The sequence below is a fragment of the Adelges cooleyi genome, unplaced genomic scaffold (assembly GCF_023614345.1).
Source record: "Adelges cooleyi isolate 19-005CV unplaced genomic scaffold, UGA_ACOO_1.1 ACOO_flye_CR_arks_rails_tigmint_CR_PRNA_575, whole genome shotgun sequence".
NCBI classification, from domain to species: Eukaryota; Metazoa; Arthropoda; class Insecta; order Hemiptera; family Adelgidae; genus Adelges; species Adelges cooleyi.
Genome location: NW_026096269.1, coordinates 721,538 through 741,292, shown reverse-complemented (window position 1 = coordinate 741,292; position 19,755 = coordinate 721,538). Strand labels below are relative to the sequence as shown.

The following is a 19,755-nucleotide window of genomic DNA, read 5'->3' as shown; positions in this document are numbered from 1 at the left end:
TGGTCTGAAACGTCACAAAAACAGCCCGCATGCAATACCCTTAGTAAGTTAAATTGACTTTTGTAGAAGTATTTATTTGGCGTATCTACTATTTTCTCAATGGAAGCTGAAATTCCGATTTTGATTGAGATATTGGAAAATTAGTTTATAGATTTATTAGAAAAAAAAACTATAATAAAGTTATAATACAATTTAGCGTGTTATTTGATGTCAGATTCTTTTTTTTACAAAAACCAAAGTTTTCTAGTAGTTTTTAAATAAACCGTGAAGGTTAAAGTTAATTTCTGGGAAGGGGTCATGACCCTCTCCTGCATCTGTGCCTGAATATACGGCCTAGCTAACCTTTGATGATTCATCAATAAATAAGCCAATCTACTACTTTGGGGTTTAGTCTGGCAGCCTGACCTGTATATAATACAGTGTCCTTGCCTATAATAAGAGACACGAAAGTGTGATGAGGAGGAGAGTGACAAGAGATAATATGTGAGGTGATAGGTTTTCAGGAGTGGGCGGGTGCCATAAAACATATTCGTGTGTTTCTCCTCGAAAACGAGGAAAAGTCTTTTGTTATTGTTTAACGTTTACTTGTTAAATAACAATCGACGAAACTTACAAAGGTCCGTCGGAAATCATAGTGCACAGCCGTGTCATGTCTTTACAAAACGTCTCCAAGTTCGGGTACGGAAATCCCTGAACGGGATTTTCCGAATTGGGATCTTCGAATAATTGGAACACACCGTCTTGCGAACGTATTGTGTATCCCAGAGACGGCGGGAATTCACATTGCCAAGGGTCGCCCACGCTGGCCGGTGGGTGTACCGGATGGTCTGTGAAAATTTGTTTAAAACAACAGTAATAATAATAATAATATAATGATGATAACTATATATACAGCATTCGAATATTAGTCGACAAAACAAACAACGGTAGTTAATAAAACGTCATAACAAAGCAACAATATCTATGTACATAATAATTAACGATTAATAACTACTATAAAATACAATGTAATTGGTAATATTAGAGCTATGCGATTATACAACAATGTTCTCAGCACATCATATAAGTTATTCGGTTAAAACTACAAAATAAATACAATACGATTAAAAAGCGGCGGTAGGTAGTTGAGACACGTGTAATTTTACATTTATTTTTAATTCATAAGTCAAACGAGCGTGCCGACTGCGGACTATATTGTATAATATTTTAAAATTTCAACTTAACTCTCGAGATCAACGGTGGATACACGTTTTAGTTAACAGTAACATAATATTATAGGATACACATTCAAAAGGATTTTAAACATCATTTCTATCGGTTATCCACAATGGAATAACGCGATGATGAACTGTTAAGTTAGTGCAAATTTGTAGTGTGATAACTGATAACTACTGAAGTAGGTACACTATAATAGAACGGCGGCGGCGGTATTGAAAATATTAATAAAAAAAAAAATGTTAAAGCTTTTTATAATCCCCACGAATTTTTTAATATTGGCATAAATATGTCTTATGACTGAGGAGGAGGAGAGCGAGGGACGGCGACAAGGGGAAATCAACAAGTGATAACAGGATCCGCTGATAAGAGACAAAAAGGATCAGCTGATCATAAGACATGCTCATTATCCAATACTGGTCTTTCCTTCAAGGGAAAGATTGCATTTTTGTTGTTTTTGTAAATTGCTAGGAATATATATATTAATTTGTGTATATATTAGTGTTACAAGATTCAAACGTAAATAATGTTAAAGAAAACTGATTTGATCATCGCTTATCACACGCACCGTATTCACCGGACGCAATATCAAACAATAGTTGATCCGTAAACGCGTCGTCCATGGTTGAACTCCGACGGTCGGCCCACGGATTATAAGAGGACTTCGAGGACGGTCTCCGGTGTGTTGAAGACCGTCGTCGTTGCTGATCAACTGTTTTAGCAACGACCGTTGCTTCTGCTATTATTATTTTTACACACGTTAGAAAACACACCCGAAATGGCAATACATAAGATTTTCCCACGTGGGTGGTCTTTTCCGGCATTGCATTACCGTTTACCGGATAATCAATTTAATATGCTACACTTTATAAAAAAAAAAAAAAGGAACCCTACACAGTTAGGTCAGGGCATAGTGGGGACGAAGCATATTGGGTTTCGAGAAGGTCACAGATATCACATTCAAATAGGTGCAAATGGACTGGCTCCCAAACCAAAGAGTAAAAATATATTATAGAGCTGTAATAACATACGACTTGTACTCAGCTAATTGAAGGCGACCGACAGTGTGACCACTTTAAGTAAAGATTAATACTTTCTTTTTTTAATTGTTAAACACTGCACAGTATCGTCCTTATCAATTATATAGATAAATTAAAATTGCACGATAATGTCATAGTAAGATAACTGCTAAGTCATATGTTTCGTATCACATGGTTGTACAAGTATGAAACAATTAAAAAATATGTACCAGAGAAAAATAAGTTCTTCGTTCTAGTCACCAGTATGAAGCCATAACCAAAACACGGTTATGGACATCTGAAAAGCTAATATTTTGGCTAATGTATATCCTACCCGAAACCCTTAACCCTTGATCAAATTAACAATTCGGGTGCAGACTGCAGATCCATCCTTTTTTACTAGTTTTAGTTTTAACACCGAGTTGATAATAAATAAAAAAGTTCTCATTTATTTATTAATTGTCCATCGACAGCTGTTAAGTTCAGCTTATATTCCATAGTCAAACGTGTTACTTGTAAAAATAAAAATTAAGCGTTTGTTTTTAGGTATTAAGTTTAGAAGAATGTGCTGGATACTTTATACAAACAAGTATTAGAGAGATCCTCGCCGCAATCCTATTGCGACAGCAGACAACTATAATTTACCCTAATGGCTCTTTGAAAGATCATTTGTCAGTAAAACATACTACTACTATTGCACACACTAACTATTGGAATACTGGTTTGGGGTGTCTAAATTGTTTATGAAATTATGTATTACTCGAATATCTATAAGGGAAGGAAATGCCACAAGGTAAACTTGGGTAAACTAATGTAGCACGTTAAATCAACTATCAAGTATCATTACTATACACAATAGGGGAGATTGTAAATTGCATCAGGAATATTGTTATCATTTATCAGTGTAGTAATTGACGGTGGTGGACTTTCAGCTTAGCAGTATTACCCATTCGTGGTTGATTTCGACGAAAAAAATAGTCAAAATATAATTAAAAACTTATGAATTTTCAAACGGGGGGGGGGGGAGTAGTCGGATATATACTGATAATAATAACATTAGTTTATAGCTTTTTTGCGCAGCAGGTAGGACTACCTTTGCCTTATGTGAATTCACTATATTTAATGTGATACGAGTGTATTGGAAATAATTTTCACTCATTCTATTTAAAATATGTTTTTTATACAATTCGAAAAATGGATCTTATTTAAAATCAAACACCCCCAAACCTTTTAACACCCCATTCAAATAATTTAAATTTAAGGACTTAACTGGGTTTTGGTGCTTTTTATTCAATTGATAATAACTTTGGTGTTTATCCATAGATTTTCATCAACGGTAGCTTGTTTTTTTTTCGTAAACTAGTGTCTGTAAATGAGAAAATGCTGAAAATTGTAATGTATTTTTCGCGCCAGCTAGTCACTTTACACAATAAAAGGGTGGCATCTGATTTTTGTTTTCGCTGTAAACTATGGCAATCGTTTAGCCGTACATAAAAAGCTTAGTAAATATATTTAAGAGTTTTGGCATCTTTTAGCAATAAAAACCTTGTGCAATTCACAATCGCCCACATAGTGTATAGGTCTTGTCAAAACATATGTAGTATTGGATACCTAGTATCTACACAATATATATATATATATATATATATATATATAACAATTGGATAATTAACCTAAAACTTAAAAAAATAATAAAATGCGAAAACTGTCTATTCAACTAAAAAAGTAAAAAATTATTAAATCATATTATTATTATTGCGTAGATGACTTTTATATGGATAACAGATTTAAAAAAAAAAACTGTATCATTAAGTCACTTGTTATTTTAGAGTTTTATATTATATATTCTGTAAAAAAAACTTACCAGCAATCGACTGGCGATCTTCGTGCTTGATTACCCGAGCAGTTGGGTAAGGCTGATGTTGTCTGACTCCAGACTTGGCGTCGTTTACCGAATTGACGGTACCGTCTGCCGAAGGCGACGAAGACGAGTTGCCCGTGGTGGTCGCATCGGTCGACGCGTCTTGTGTTGCTGATACATTTTCCTGTTGTCGTTTCTTGTGGAAAAACTTCGAGGTGATAGTAGGGAACGATTGATGGGACACGCGCATGTAACGTTCCCGAATGTGTAGCGCTTCCATGAGTTGTTGCGACGCCCAGTGTAAATCCTCCAAAGGTACCTACACACAGCAGATTTGGTAATTAAATATTTAAACGAACAGTGTTAACTCTTACACTGTTTTTGATGATATGACAATATTAGAAACGGAGAAAATCTAATAAATCCATTTCTTCTCCGATTACTTCTCTAATGGCCGTTCGCACCAAATATACGTGCTCACATTTTAAGTATAGTTGGTTCGAAGGGTCATAAGGGAGAGCAACAAGGGTGGTCCTGAGAATGAAAAGAGGGGGGGGGGGAAGCTGGAAAAAAATTTACTTTAAATATATTTCTAATATATTATTTTAAAAAGAAACATAAAATGAAAACTATAAAAAAAATGGATATATTTTCTCTTTTCAATTATTTCTTATCGCTTATCTTTTGTCTTATCTCTTAATATTTAAAATATATTTTTGAATATTGTTACGCGAAAACGGCGACATACTATTTTTTTTCATAATAAGAATGTTTTTGGACACCGTTTAAGTATTTCAAATTGAATCGAAATGGATATAGACTGTTTTTTTAGGCAAACACGTCACTTTTTTTTATTCATCGTACCGGCCGACCTCATTATCGTATAATAAATCTAAAAACGGATTTGTCTTGGTCATAAAGTCTACATGAGATAGGGTTTTGCCTTTTTTCAAAATTTAATCCTTTTCAAATTTGGCAACATAATCAGTAAGGAAGTGAGGTTTTTTAGGGTAAATGTATTACTGAAAAATTTTGGTTTTTAATGACTAAAATTAAACAAAGAAATAATATTGAAGTGTCTAGGAACCGTATCGGCCCAACCCACAAAATATCAATTTGTGTTTTATTTGAAAATATGTTACAGAATTGTATTTCTTACCAGTGACAAACTGGCCCAACTCTCAAAATTATTATTCGCTAGAAAGCAGCACATAATTCATTTTGTCATTGGAATTTTAATAATTATCTCCAGTGCAAAAAAACTTAAAATTTATGATAGTTCTATACATGGTCGAAAAGGCATTAATTTATTAAAATTCAAGTGACCATATTTGTTTCGTTTATTAAAACAAAACAAAAAAATGAATAAAAGTCAAAACTTTGAAAGCTTGTGCTGTAAAATTTCACTTTTGGGGGTTGGGCCGATAAGGTTCTAGACGCCTCACATTAAAGGGTCATAAGTTGTGTTGGAAGTTTGCAAACAAACTTATAAATACAGCATTATTTAAGAGGTAATTTCGATCATTTATAAAAATCATAGTAATCGCATACCTAAAAACATTAAATTAATTAGCGAAATCTTTTAAAGAAAAATATTAAGTGTACTTGATGAATTCTATCATGTTTATAAAGACTGTGTTTGTCACAACGAATAACTTTACATCTAATCTAATATTTGAAGTATGTTTTTTAGAACAAAATGTAAAATGTTGAAGAGCTTTGTTTACTATGTTTTCAACTACTTAAATTCAAAACGACGACAACAATACTAGCAGTATTATGAAGTTTATCTTATACTTGGGTATCTCATGACACATTATTATATTGATTATTTAAAGGATGGTATGATAAAACTTGGACATAATAAATCCATTTCTTATAAGCAAAAGACGTCCCAACCTAAGACTACTGACTGGCATAAGACGTTTAGACAACAAACATTAGAAATTGTCTAACAATTTATTTCACTAGAAATCGCCACGGATTGCCAATGGCTTAAGGAACAGGCAATGAAAAAAAAAACGATTTTTTTCAAATCTGTATTAAGTTCTGCGTAGGTTGATAGAATCACTTTATATAATTTTTTAAAGTTGCCGATGTAGAATCCTGCATGTTTTTTGATTTTCAGAAAAATGCTCCACTTGTAAAATCAAGGTTTCTTTGTCATATGAAGTACATTTATGCAAAATCTCAGAAAGGGTTTTCTATTTTTAGTATAGATAGAGGGAAGGGGAATTTTGTATCTAAAAAATGTATAATCTTTTGTTTGCGTTAAGCAAAAAAAAGTTTCTTCTAGATTTTTCTTTTCAACGAGCCAGTAGTGATAAAATTTGGTTCTTCAAGACAGAAAAATAATCAGTAAAATGGTTTTCCAGAAACTATTTTTTGTTTCTGATAAGAGATTAGAGTTGAGGGATGTGGTTGGGGTTGGGGTGGGAATTAGCTTGGAGATAGGGAATGGGAGATAGGGGTAGGGGATAGAAATGTTTTCGAAAAGAAAAACTTCAAAATTGCAATTATTTTCTGAGAAAATCAGCGTCTTGCGTTAAGGGGCCTCTACAGGGGGAAACTTATTAATGAACTAACACTAGTTTAAAAATTGATCTACGATCGAAGCCTTGAAAATGTTATGAATAATTCAAATGTTTTCCTAGGAACAGTATGTTTGTACTAAAATAGATCCTACCTACTTTATAAAAATAACCTTTTTTTTTATGAATTTACAATCTATAATACAAGGCAAATAGTAATATTAATATACACAAACATAAATATGATAGAACCCAACGTGATTTTTTCCTAATTATTTTTAATTTAATATTAAATATCAAAATAAATCCTTCTTCCTATGATTATGTAAATGTTAAAAATATTTACCTCAAGAGAATTACATGCGGTCTATTTTTAAGGAGTTTTGTACATGCAATATTCAAGAAAAATGTGGTTTTAATAAATTTCGACCATGTCAATTAATCAACCGGTTAATTTGTATAAGCTTCAAGGTGTGATTTTTAATTTAAATAGTTTTATCTATATTTAAAATCCATTTTGGTTTATTTTGTACCAAAAAACTAGACAAAATGTCGATTATACAGGACGGTCCAATTTCATTTTTGTAAAGAGATTCCGAATTCTTTGGTTACTTTACTATGTTATGTAGGAAGCCGATTTTCATTAAAATATGTCGGTTTCTTGTAATTAAATAAATTGAATTTGCTTTTTTTTTCAACATTGAAATACAATTTTTCACATAAACAAATCCGTTTTCTACAATATAACCTAGTAATGTTGCCAAATAACTCTTGTATCTATCTCTATAGTGGTAGAGGTCCCTTAAACCACCACACTGTATAGTAATAATATGTTTGCATGTTTAACTCACTCCGCTGTTGTGCTCTCCGCTAATGCTGACTCTCTGAAAGTGTGGCACAAAATCGTATTGTCCTTGGCTATCGTCTCCGTGTTGTAGCCAGTGGCCCGTTTGTCCACCAAAATCCGGGGCGGCAGACGAATCCGGTAAATCCGAAGATGATCCATCTGCGTGTACCGGTTGACAACAATTACTGTCATCCACGTTCGAAGATGTCGCCGGTTGTGCCGTGGGTTGTTGCCCGTGGACGGCCGCCGTCGCGGCTCTTTTTTCATCGAACTCTTTGGCCAGACTAGACGGATTGAGCAAATCATAAAAAATCATTAAAAATAATTGGAAAAATTAATTAATTAATTAAAAAAAAAAAAAAAAAAACGTATAACGTATTCCGAGTAAAGACCGGCGGCTTGTGCGGACGGGCAATCGCCGACGAGGATCTATTAAACATAATATTATTAGGTTTGTACTATGATTGCATTTGAAACAAAAACAACATTTATTATCAGCAGCGGTACATTATTAATATACTAGTGTAGTATACCACCACCGACACCGCGTCATAAACTCGTCGGTAAATAATATATAAACGCGCGACAGTAGTAAAAAGTCACGACGGCGGATCAAAGACCACCACCGCAGTTATTCATTCTGTATATTTGTTTTGTACTATTACATTAATTCAATTATTACGCTACGACACAACTTGTTTCATTTCTACTTTGACCGTTTATTCGTACTACTCTAAATTGATTTATCTACGTTTTCTCGTGGACTTATGAACTCGGTAACACAAAAATATCAAGGTTAGAAGAAGGGGCGGTCAAAGGCTACCTACTTACTACTACCGACTCAATAATAGGCATACACTAGGTATTTACTAAAATGCCACATGGATTTTTATCATTTTTTCAACCTAGTCCATTTTTATTATCAACAACAAAATTAACATATAATATATTTTTATAGTAAACAATCAAATCAAACGCACGCACGTTTGCAAAGCACACCGAGATAAACATTATTTTGGAAATCAAATCCTCTATTCTAAACGACCAAGCTAAACATATTATTTATTTAAAACTAAACAACAAAAACAGAAGAATCTCTTTCAACTAGGCAACAAGCCTCGTCGTGTAGTTTGTACAGCCTGATGAACCGACAGTAAAAACGTTTACACAGTGCAAACATGTTAAATTTTTAAATTTACAACAAAAAAAAAAACACAACAAGCAGTAATTTTATCGGGTCAATCACTCGTTGGAAACTGCAATTCGTAGAGATTGTGTTTAATCAGTTTTATTAAAAACGCTTATGAATGCAACTTTGTGAATAATATTTAATGCTTGTACTTATATCTTCTAGTATGGTATTTATGTGAGCGATATTCAAAATAAAATATGTTTTCGAAATCCATACATTTTATACACTATCCGTACCTATAATTCATTGTAAGCAAAATATATTTCAATCGTTTCAAGGTAGATATAAAATATTATAATAATATACAAATGATCATGTTTGTGAACCATTTTTTACTGGCCAAACAACAAGTCGAATCTCACGGAAAAAGTATTTTACTTTTGGGTCAAATTCGGTTTCTTTAAAAGTAAAAATTTGCAAAATTTCAATTCCTAAAGATTGAAGTGTATTAAACAAGTATATTAAAATATAATGGAACATTTTTTTTTCGACTATTGTCTTATTTCATTTATGATAAAATAAAAGCAGAGATTATATTATTATTATAAAGCAATCTGATAGCAGAAAATAACAAGTAACAAACAATAATGAAATGAACGTGGTGACACACACGTATTACATATTTTATCAGCGATAAATGTGAAAAAATACAATATTTACACACATATATTGGTTTTACAAAAACATGTGTCGGGTTCGATGTACATAATTAAAACAAATAAAGGTGTAACACTCTTTTACACTGGAGCTATTAGAAGATAGACCACTAGTGTTCAATTAAATTTGTTCGATTTATTATGAAACCAAAACGTACGATAACATTTATATAAATAAATATTATTGTTAACATATAGAATAGGATTTTTTGATTATAATTGTAAAAAATCAAGAAAGTAAACGGATTGTGAGATAAATAGAAAATACATGAAATGATGAAATTTTACACAATATTTCAATTTTACCATTTACACTATGATTATCACAAAACTTTAAGTATAAATAAGGTTTTTGCAAACAGGATATATTTTCTGCGGATACGATAACATGTGATTATTATTTTATAGAATATCTTATATAAATAAAATTAAAAAACAAGCAGCTAGAAAAACGATTTTTTTGCATAAATCAATCATGTCCTATGCGTATATCGTCAAGACGAACGCACCAGAGCGATAATTGGCTTTGTGTATGACGTCACATTTATAATAATAATTGTATTACATTACAAGCACAAAGAAACCCTACTGTATCGTTAGTCTAGTCTATCAGCCACTAGGTCAATACTTATTCCACCTTCTCATCGTTAATATAGCCACGAGGTCACGGGTAAATAAAAGTTGTGTGGCAAATAGTGATTTGTCAGGTAAGTTAATTTAACATTTATTAGAAAGATAATAATATACAAGAAATATAGCTGGTATTAAGACACATTATTGTTATGCAGCTCATCGTGGTATTTATCACAGTAACATAAGTCACACAAATAATATTAATATTGAAATAATATTAATTAATATTCACGATAATACGTTATGTAAGCCTCTACTAGCTCTGAAGTGTTGTAGTATTTACCGGCTGACAAAATAACAAATTGTTCATTTATTTTATAAGAACAATACGAGACAAGGCAATTACGCAACGCTTTGCCACCGTACAGATCAATTAAAAGATGACACATATTTTATAAATAAGCACAAAAACGTGGTTAGCCGTCATCTCATTTACTATAATATTACGAAAGAATATATTATTAAAGACGGAACGGGAAAACATTACTAGAGTTGAACCAAGCAACCCTTAAGAAGTTAATATTAATCAGATATTTAGCAGCTTTTCATAAACTATATTAAAAAATATTTATCTTCTATTTTTGAGAATAGGTACATAAATATAGAGGTGTGATTGACTGGATGGAAGTATATTGAAACAATGGTAACGGTATTTTAATCGAAATTTAAATTTAAAATTGACTATTTTAGACCCTAATCACAGACTACAGGAATAGCTTTACAAAATGAACGTTAATTGTTCAACCCGTGACCAAATTCGAGTTCATTACAAACCATACAATACGATTCATTAGGTGCACTTATTTTTTTCTTGAAATGTTTGCAATTTTTTAGTTTTTCTTTTTGAAAATATTTTTTTTCTTATGTTATATTACAATACCATACAATTACTTAATATTTATCTAATTTTATTCCAAAGCTCTGTCCATTTAAAAAATAAATGGTAATGTATATGGTGTATATGTGGTAAATTTTTACTGGTTGATAAATAGTTTTGGATAATTATTGCAGTCCTAAATTTTAAATTTTATTAGCTGTAAAAGTAATTATTCGAAACTGGTTAACGGACAAGTAAAAATGTCCAGCAAATTGTTCAAAATTTTAAAAGTAAATTAAATAATTATGTTACAGTTTAAGTTTTTAAAGTTGATAGAGCTCTGAATAAAATTAAATACAATGTGTAATAAAATAACACTCACCACTGTAGCTCGACTTTAAAATTGACAAAATTACACTAAACAAATGAAGCCGAAAACGTTTTGATTTTTCATAAGTGTGCATGAGTATAAACGTAAATAAAGATATATTTTATTATGTTTACACAGTAAACATAAGTGTATGATTTTTTTAAGAACAATAGATAAGAGCGCGCGTATCTCTATTTTATGTTTTCGAAATGGTTTTGAACAAAACTTGAAATAATTTCAATTATTAATCAATTTTAGTTTCGATGCGGAGTTGAGAAGGTATTGTATGAACATTGATGTGTTCTTTAAAATGTTTTAATTTGTTTGTCTGTACCCACGTTATCTTATCTTGTCAGAAATCGTACTTAGAAGGTACTTAAAAAAGCCAAACATGTAAAAAGTTTACCCCTTCTCCTTCAAAAACGCGAAAAAAACAAACAAATTTATATGTTTTTCAACTTAAATTACTATAAATATTTTTTAAATTAATCGAATTATTTCAAAATCTGTATGGAATATTCTTTAAGACATAGTACTACAAGAAAAACGTCGACCAACCAAAAAAAACATCATAGGCACTTTCTATCCTAAAAGGGGTGGAACATTTTTTTTATATTCCTCTTTTAGGTGAAGTTTTATGGGTTGAATTCGGAAAATTAGACTAAAGCTAGATCTATAAAATGTACAATTTTCTCAGAAAAATGTAGTCAACCTTTTTTTTTTATAAAAGAAAAACGAAAAAAAAACAGGGGAAAACTACACTGACCGTAATCAATTTTTGGATTGCTATGCGACTTCAACAGTCAACAGGTATTTGAAAATATTTTAGTTATATTTTCAATTACGATATATGGATAAGCATATGTATGATAATTGATAAGCTATATATATATATATATATGGATAAGTATAAGTATAGCAATAAATTATTATAGACGGACGAGCAACTCTAATCGCATCCACCCTCGTACTTAAAACAAATTTTCAAACATTGTCATAAGGTACAATGCTTTTATCGATATTTGTACTTCTATCATTCGCCGAAGCGTTTATTCGAAACTGATTTTGTCACTTTCAATTATTATTATTCATATAAACCTTGTGACCTTTCCCCCTCTCGTTCAATATGCTCCGTTCCCTCTAACTAGTGATAAGAACTGAAGTCGACTTCGCCATTTTTGTGGGATTTCTGTGTGTACAAAATATATATATATATATATATATATATGATTCTGTGTTATCAACTTAACTTGTAGTTGTTATAAACAGTGATAACAGTAATAAACATTTAATAAGGTTCTAGTTCCCACAAGGATGGGGGATAATGGTAAAATTCTGTTGGCGACATGAACTCTTATAGCAATCTAGTTTATAATAATAAATAAATATATATATATATATCCGTGTCCCCACTATACTGGCTTTTTATTTATTTAATAAAAACACTATAAAAAACACATACCTATTGCTAATTGCGGCCATTTTGCTTTCGATTCGTTCGATTGGAAATTGTGGTAGCTGATAAGAAGACGTGACGCTGCCACCTACGTTAGACGCCAAGTCGGAGGCGATCTGAGGTGCAGTTCCCGTCGAAGATGCGGCGCTTATGGCTGAACTCTGTTGCATCGCCGGAGGAGATGTGGCCATTGGGTCGTCGTCGTCATCACTATCTGTGTACACAAAGAGATGATAAAACACACTAGCATAATATTCAATAGCGGTTTATAATGTTACATAAATAACATATTTTTATCGTGGAAAAATGTGTTTTTTTTTTTTTGCCATTCAAGAAGCTCAATAATATACAACCGCAGCCCGATTCTCGACAAGCAAGGCGCGCGCGTTTACTCTGATTTGGCGCGATAACGCCTCACAACAGGAATAGCATTCCTATTTTGCAAGGGTATCCGCGTTCGCCTAAATCGTATATGGGAGAGAGAGAGAGAGAGCGAGAGACTCGGTCACCTTGTTTAACGATCACGTGTAACCGAGGAGTACGTGCCGCTGTACAAACAAGACTTCTCATTTCTCAATGCACTTGATTAATTAAACTATATAATATATATATAATAGAAGAAAAGAGGCTAACTAACAGTGGCTACGGTCTAGATAAAAAATTATAGGTCTCTCGAAATAACGTTTGAATATCCTTAGACAGTATCAAGTTTGTGACATATATTAATATGTATTTTATGCGCAATCATTCGACCGTCTTTAGTCAGCACTTATAACGCTGTATAAAATAAAGAAACACTTAAATAAATTACCATTTATTTTTACGGGTTGATTTAAATGTAAAACTAAAGTACTAAAGCTAAGGAATTTAAGTGATTTACCTAAGTGCAATAAACGTATCACGCAGGACTAGTAGCGGATAAGAGATATAATTAATGATATAGGATCACATCCAAGTATATATTATGTAAGGTGGACTTAAAACATTGTATTTGTTAATAATTTACATTTAAGTATTGTGTTCTTAAACAATCAGTACAAATTTATTTATTTTTCATTAATAAAAAAATAACTCTCCTAATTAAATATAAAAAAAAATATGTTGTAGTGAATTGACATAAAGATTAAAAATAATAACGCAAAAGGACACGATTTAAAAGTTCAATAGAAATTTGAAAAAGGTGCGATTTAACGAGCATTTTTTTTTTAGTTTTTAAACAATTTTTTTGATGATAGTGAGGAGAATTTACTAAAATTAGAAAATATTCAAATTTTTTCTGAAATCTTCTTAATTTCTTCCAGAGCGCTATCAATTTTGAAACTTAAACTGGGACTTCAATTATTCTGCTTTCAAAAAAGTAATAAAATATATAACTTTCTAATTATGTTTCAAAAGTTGATAAGAGCTTTGGAAAATACTAAAAATGGTAAATATTTAGTAGTTTTTTAATATTAATACTTATAATAAAAACATGTTTTAAAAAAGAAAAACTATAAAATTGCAATGTATCGCCTTGTACACTAGTTCATAATTCACAGTATTATTCTTGCATAAAATATAATTTTTTAAATTAATATAGAGGTATAAGAAAAAATTACATAAATATATACTTATTATACTATAAACAATTGGATTTTAGCCCCTCCGAAGATGTTTTTCTATTTTAGTACTGTCAACAATATTATAAGATTAGAGATATTAGTGGCAGGTATAAAGAATCTTCAACCTCACCAGTGATCTATGGAAAATACTTTTACACGAATGAATGTAAATGATTTTAGTCAAACAGACGTTATAGTAACATAATGTACGAGGAGTTTAGTACTTAGATACTTGTAAAATAATATATTACCATCATCTGAAAAATCCCTAAGCGAATATCCACGATCAGAATCCGACTCGGATTCCGCCCTGTTAACAAGTGCATTTGGAGATTTACAGTACGCCCGTCTTAAATGTGATTTCTGATAAGCAGATGCACTATTCGACGGTTGTGGTGGTGGCGATGGAGATCCGGTGGAAGGATTTATGTTAATTAGTCCACGTCTATTCATAGTAAGGATTCGGGGTAAAAATGTAACGATTCAGTAGTTGAAAAAAAAAAAATACTCAAATATTAATAATATTACTAGTACAAATTAATCGGGGGAAAAAAAAGGAGATAAATTTCAGTAGCTATGATTATTTTTGTTTATGTTAGATTCAACGATAACGGAACACTACAAAGTAAACTGGCAAGTAGTAATGATCTGTTTTGTGTCACCGACGAGTAAAGTCGACTCAAGTTGGCATAAAAATGACATTCAACAACACTACCTACCGTTGTTCTTTTTTTAAAAATAGAAGTGTAGGTCGTAGTTCTCTAATTTTAGCCGAATACAAAGCTCACACACACACACACATACTATAAAAATATTACCCACCAACTAAGTATATATAACACAAAGGAAAGACATGCCCTGTACTTTATATTTGGACTTTATTGTAATCCGTAATCACTAATTAGAAAAAAACATGTTGTGATCATAACTTAATTATATTTATCGTTTAATGAATAAATGTGCTTAGCTCTGGGATCGACTATTATTTATTTTATCCATCAACTTTTTATACAAAGAACACAGGGTGAATGGTTCCATATGACCAAGTCAATATCTTAAAAGAGTTTTTTAAATTATTCTTTTTCACAGTTTTATTATAGTTTTTGGTTAGGCCAAATTTGATACATATTTCAATGATCCCATCCTTTATGTGTGAAACCCAATGAAACTAAGATTTTGAAACGATAACGTGCAATGTGCATACTTTACTACCTTTTTAAATTAAGAATAATTTACTGAAAATTTTGACTGGTCGATACCCAGTTTTGAATAATTACTTAGAAAGTTATTTAAGTTTAAAATTTAGGATAAGGTGGATTAACATGCTCAGATAAAAATAATACTACACTCCAACCTTCCTCCCGTCCTAAATTTTAAACTTTAAAAGTGATTATCCAAAACTGGTTATCGACCAGTCAACACTTTCAGTAAATTATTCTTAATGTAAAAAGTTAACTAAATATATACGTTTACCATATAAGTAACAAAAGTTAATAGAGCCCTAGAAAATACCAAAAAAAGGTAAATATTTAATCATTTTATATCTTATATTTTTGAAAAAAATTTTCAATATTGGGCGAACTAATTATTATAAAAGTATAAATATAAAGGGGAAAAATTGCATTTCTTAGATATAATGATTTTAATGAAAAATATTAGGGTACCAACTATAATACCGAAATTATTAAAAATAGATTCAATACTTTCGATCTTATTAGTTTAATTATAAACTTAAATTTCAATTAATCAAACTAAAAATCCGGCCATACATTCATACATTCTGTAGCTGGGACTTTACTATTGGCTTACAGACATGTAGGTCTATCTCTAAAACTTTTCATTCTTTTGACAGTTTAAGATAAAATTGAAAATTATACGTTTATAAGATGTAACACACGGGCTTTTTAAAATTTAAACCATTAAACCGCATGGTTATGAAATCCGAACTACCTGTATCATTTCACCAGTAGAGTGTAGCATTTTGTTTTTTCCACAACAAGCTCTTAAAAGTTATTAACATCAGATTTTTTCCATTTCAATTACCACCATAGTTTTTTGATTATTTTTTAAATCAAGAAAGTAAAATAACAGATTGTGGTGGTTATAAAACGAGTGTAAAGTGAAGTGAGGCCTATCTTGGCTAATATTATAAAATAATTTAACATACCACGCGGTTTGACGGTAGACATGGCGTTGGGCGGAGGGCTACAGGACGGTGTTGGTCTTGAGGTCAGTTCGTCGTCTTCTTCGTCGTAATCGGTATCGACTCTAGTCTGATTGAATAAGTTTTTGGTGGCCGCAGACAAGATGGAAACTTCATCTTCCCCGCCCAATGCATTGGCAGGGACTTCCGATTTGTTGGGTGCACTTAACAGTGACATCGCAATAGCAACAGAACGCCGCTGCGACTAATTCGTTTTCGGTTTCCTGTAGAAAGAAAATTTAATTTTTTTTTAAATATATATTATTACGGTTACGTCTGTACGATATATATATATATATATATATATATTATAAGAACGTTAGATTCGACGCCGGATTTTCATTGGCAAAGAAACGATATTTTACATAAATAGTAATCATAAAATGTTTTTTTTTTTTTTTTATTGCGACCACGCACAAGCTAACGACAAACGCATACTTGACACGACGTCGAGAAGATTATTATTAATTCTCGTATACGTTCAATCAATTACAAAATATACAGAACACTAATGTGCTGCACTTGTAAAATGTTTACTTTCGCGGTGGAGATGTTTCTTAGATAACGAAACGTGGCTGTTGTAATATGATGAACATAAGCGGCAGGCAACACACGAGCCGTCTGAATGACCTGTGATGTGCGGCGAACCGTCCGCTGTGTAGATAACACTCAACACATAATAAATCCGTTAAATAATCGGAATAGAGTTTTTTGGGCATGTCGAAATTATAATATTGTGTATATTTAAATAGAAATGTCGCTGTATCAAATGCCTCAAAGAGACCGATTGGTGGGGGAGGAGGGATTAAGACAAATTATCCGAGGCGGTGTGAATTTCTGGAGCGCCAAATAAAATATTATACCTCTCGCTTTTCACCTTGACAAAATAGATAACTCAAGAAACGATTAAAGCATTTTGATAATTTTTCTAAAACTATCCAAACACTATATCCAAATACAAGTTGCTGAATAGAGCGATCCGTTTAACGTAAGATATTCATTTGCTCGGAAAATAATTGCGTTTGTTCTTTTTGAAAACATTGTTGTTATAACATTACCTACTAAATGATTACCTTTTTTTGGTATTTTCCCGAGCTCTAAGGACTTTTGAAACTTGATGGTAACGCATATATACATAATTAACTTTTTAGATTGAGAATAATTTTCTGAAAATGTTGACTGGACCATAACCAGTTTTGGATAATCACATTTAAAATAATTTAAGTTTAAAATTTAGGCGGTGGAAGGGTGGAGTGTAGTATTATTTTTATCTGAGCGCAGCAATACTCCACCACACTCCTCCCTTCGTCCTAAATTTTAAACTTTAATTATGTTGAAAGTAATTATACAAAACTGGTTATCGACCATTCAAAATTATTCTAAATAACAAATAATATATAATATATATTATATATATATATACGTTGAAATTTTAGTTTTAAAAGTTGATAGAGCTCAAACGATAAAAATTTGACTATTGTCTAGCAACACAAAATAAAGTGTCTCCAAACAGAAAAACTTGATCACACTGTATATTTACCTCACAATAAAAACATACAACAACATTTAGCAAAAAAAAAGACTAAATAATTATTTAATAATAGAAAATGTTTAAAACTGTTCAGTTTATTTTACAAAGTATTAAATATAAAAATATGCTAAACATTGTCAACGTATTGGAGTAATGTATAATGGCGATAATCAATGATGATGATATTTATAAGGATATGTCTAAAAATAAAAACATTTTAGTTTAAGGTTTAGCTAAATTATTATTATTTTTTTTTTTATTAAAATTCGGCAATTTATAGTAAGTCAGTTTATTTAGTATTAAATGAAAAAAAATAATAACATTTTGAATAATTTTGTAACATTACCTACTTTTTCAGGTTAAGAATTGTTCTTCAACGGATTTTCGAGTAGACCAAAAAATATTTTTAAGTACCCACGACTTAAAAAAACCCAAAAATTCAAAAACGAGGACGTGAACATTTTACTAATACAAATTTTGTACAAAATTAGCACAAAAAAACACATATTTCAATTACTTTTTTTGATATTTAGATTATATATTTTTTTTTAATGTAAGTAACTAATATTTGATTTTCTAAAAAATCTTTCATGCAAGATTATTTACTTTTTGATGAATTTGCAGACAAGACCATTTGTGAATAAAGTACAGTGATATAAATAATAATAAAATAAAACTAGCAAAAATAATTTATTTGGGAACATGCGAAATAAAAAATTAAGAAGAAATCATATCAATATGAATAAAAATTTCTAAAAATACAAGTACAGTTTTAAACCATAAACGTTAGAAGGCTATACACGAATAACATATGGGTTGTATGTATGAAAAATATGAATATTATTAAGATGTATTACATGAGACCAATGCCCCGTTAATAGGAAAAAAATAACTATATGATTAATAGCTTGGCAACACTTACACCAATATCTAAGACACTCATAAAATCAAAAGTTACTGTATAAAACATGTTCTAGAAATATATAAAAACCTTACAAAAAAAAAAATTAAACATATGGTTTGGCCGTGTATTTTCAATTAGTTAGTACTTTTATTATATTTCAAAGATCGAACAAATAGTTAAATACAATTTTTAATTACATTTAATTAAATCACATTGGTGTGATTCGAAAATATTTTGAATGTGGTTTAAACTGGATGGAACCGCTATTAGGATGTTGATGAGAAATAAGTAAAAAAATTAATAAATTTGTACACTGGAACATTTTTATTGAGGGTTTCCGGTTTGAAAATTTTGTAACACATTATATAGATGGGAATATTTATCCTATTATTTTTATGGAGAAAAATAATTAAACTGAATTGGGGCATGCTTTATTTTAAGGTGCAGTCCACTTAACAAATATGAGTATATTATAGAAATAAGTAGGTATATATTCTTTTTTTTTTTCAAGAATGTGGGCTATATAATTTGTTTTTCTTTCTTTTAGACTTAACTTTTCTTTTTTATAAAACTTCCTATATTTTCAATTAAGTGTTATTTTATAAGCCACAACAATTATTTAATAATTCATCTTTAAGACTCCTCACACGTACGTTAGATATATAAAGCATAAAACTAGCAATTTTTTAAAATTTTAATTTGTATTTGTCATTAAATTTTTCGCAAACTAAATTTAATTAATTCTCGGTTTGACAATTATCCAGATAATCAGATTAAATTTTTTATCTAAATAAAATAATCAAATTATCGTTCGAAATAAACAATTTTATGTTTTCATTTTTAAACTTAAATTAAACGTATAATTAAATCCAAAAATCCATATTGTTTATCAATAAAAACACCTGGTTGTTGGAATACT

The 19,755-nt window shown here is 30.7% G+C and overlaps 1 protein-coding gene across 6 annotated transcripts in view; it reads right to left on the bottom strand.

Moving 5' to 3' along the window:
- The window catches only part of LOC126843890 (AMP deaminase 2-like), a 34,737-nt gene that overhangs the window by 8,361 nt on the left and 6,621 nt on the right, over positions 1–19,755 (bottom strand). For 3 of the 6 annotated variants that reach the window (XM_050581686.1, XM_050581688.1, XM_050581687.1), the window contains exons 2-7: positions 16,366–16,625; positions 12,604–12,811; positions 7,478–7,757; positions 4,099–4,414; positions 1,784–1,954; positions 614–827 (exon numbers count right to left, since the gene is read on the bottom strand). In XM_050581686.1, the coding sequence (XP_050437643.1) occupies positions 614–827; positions 1,784–1,954; positions 4,099–4,414; positions 7,478–7,757; positions 12,604–12,811; positions 16,366–16,579 (1,403 nt within the window). In that variant the 5' untranslated portion in view covers positions 16,580–16,625. Of the gene's footprint in view, positions 1–613; positions 828–1,783; positions 1,955–4,098; positions 4,415–7,477; positions 7,758–12,603; positions 12,812–14,449; positions 14,839–16,365; positions 16,626–16,839; positions 16,862–19,755 lie in introns of those variants that run through there. The other 3 variants (XM_050581689.1, XM_050581690.1, XM_050581691.1) reach the window with 3 other exon arrangements.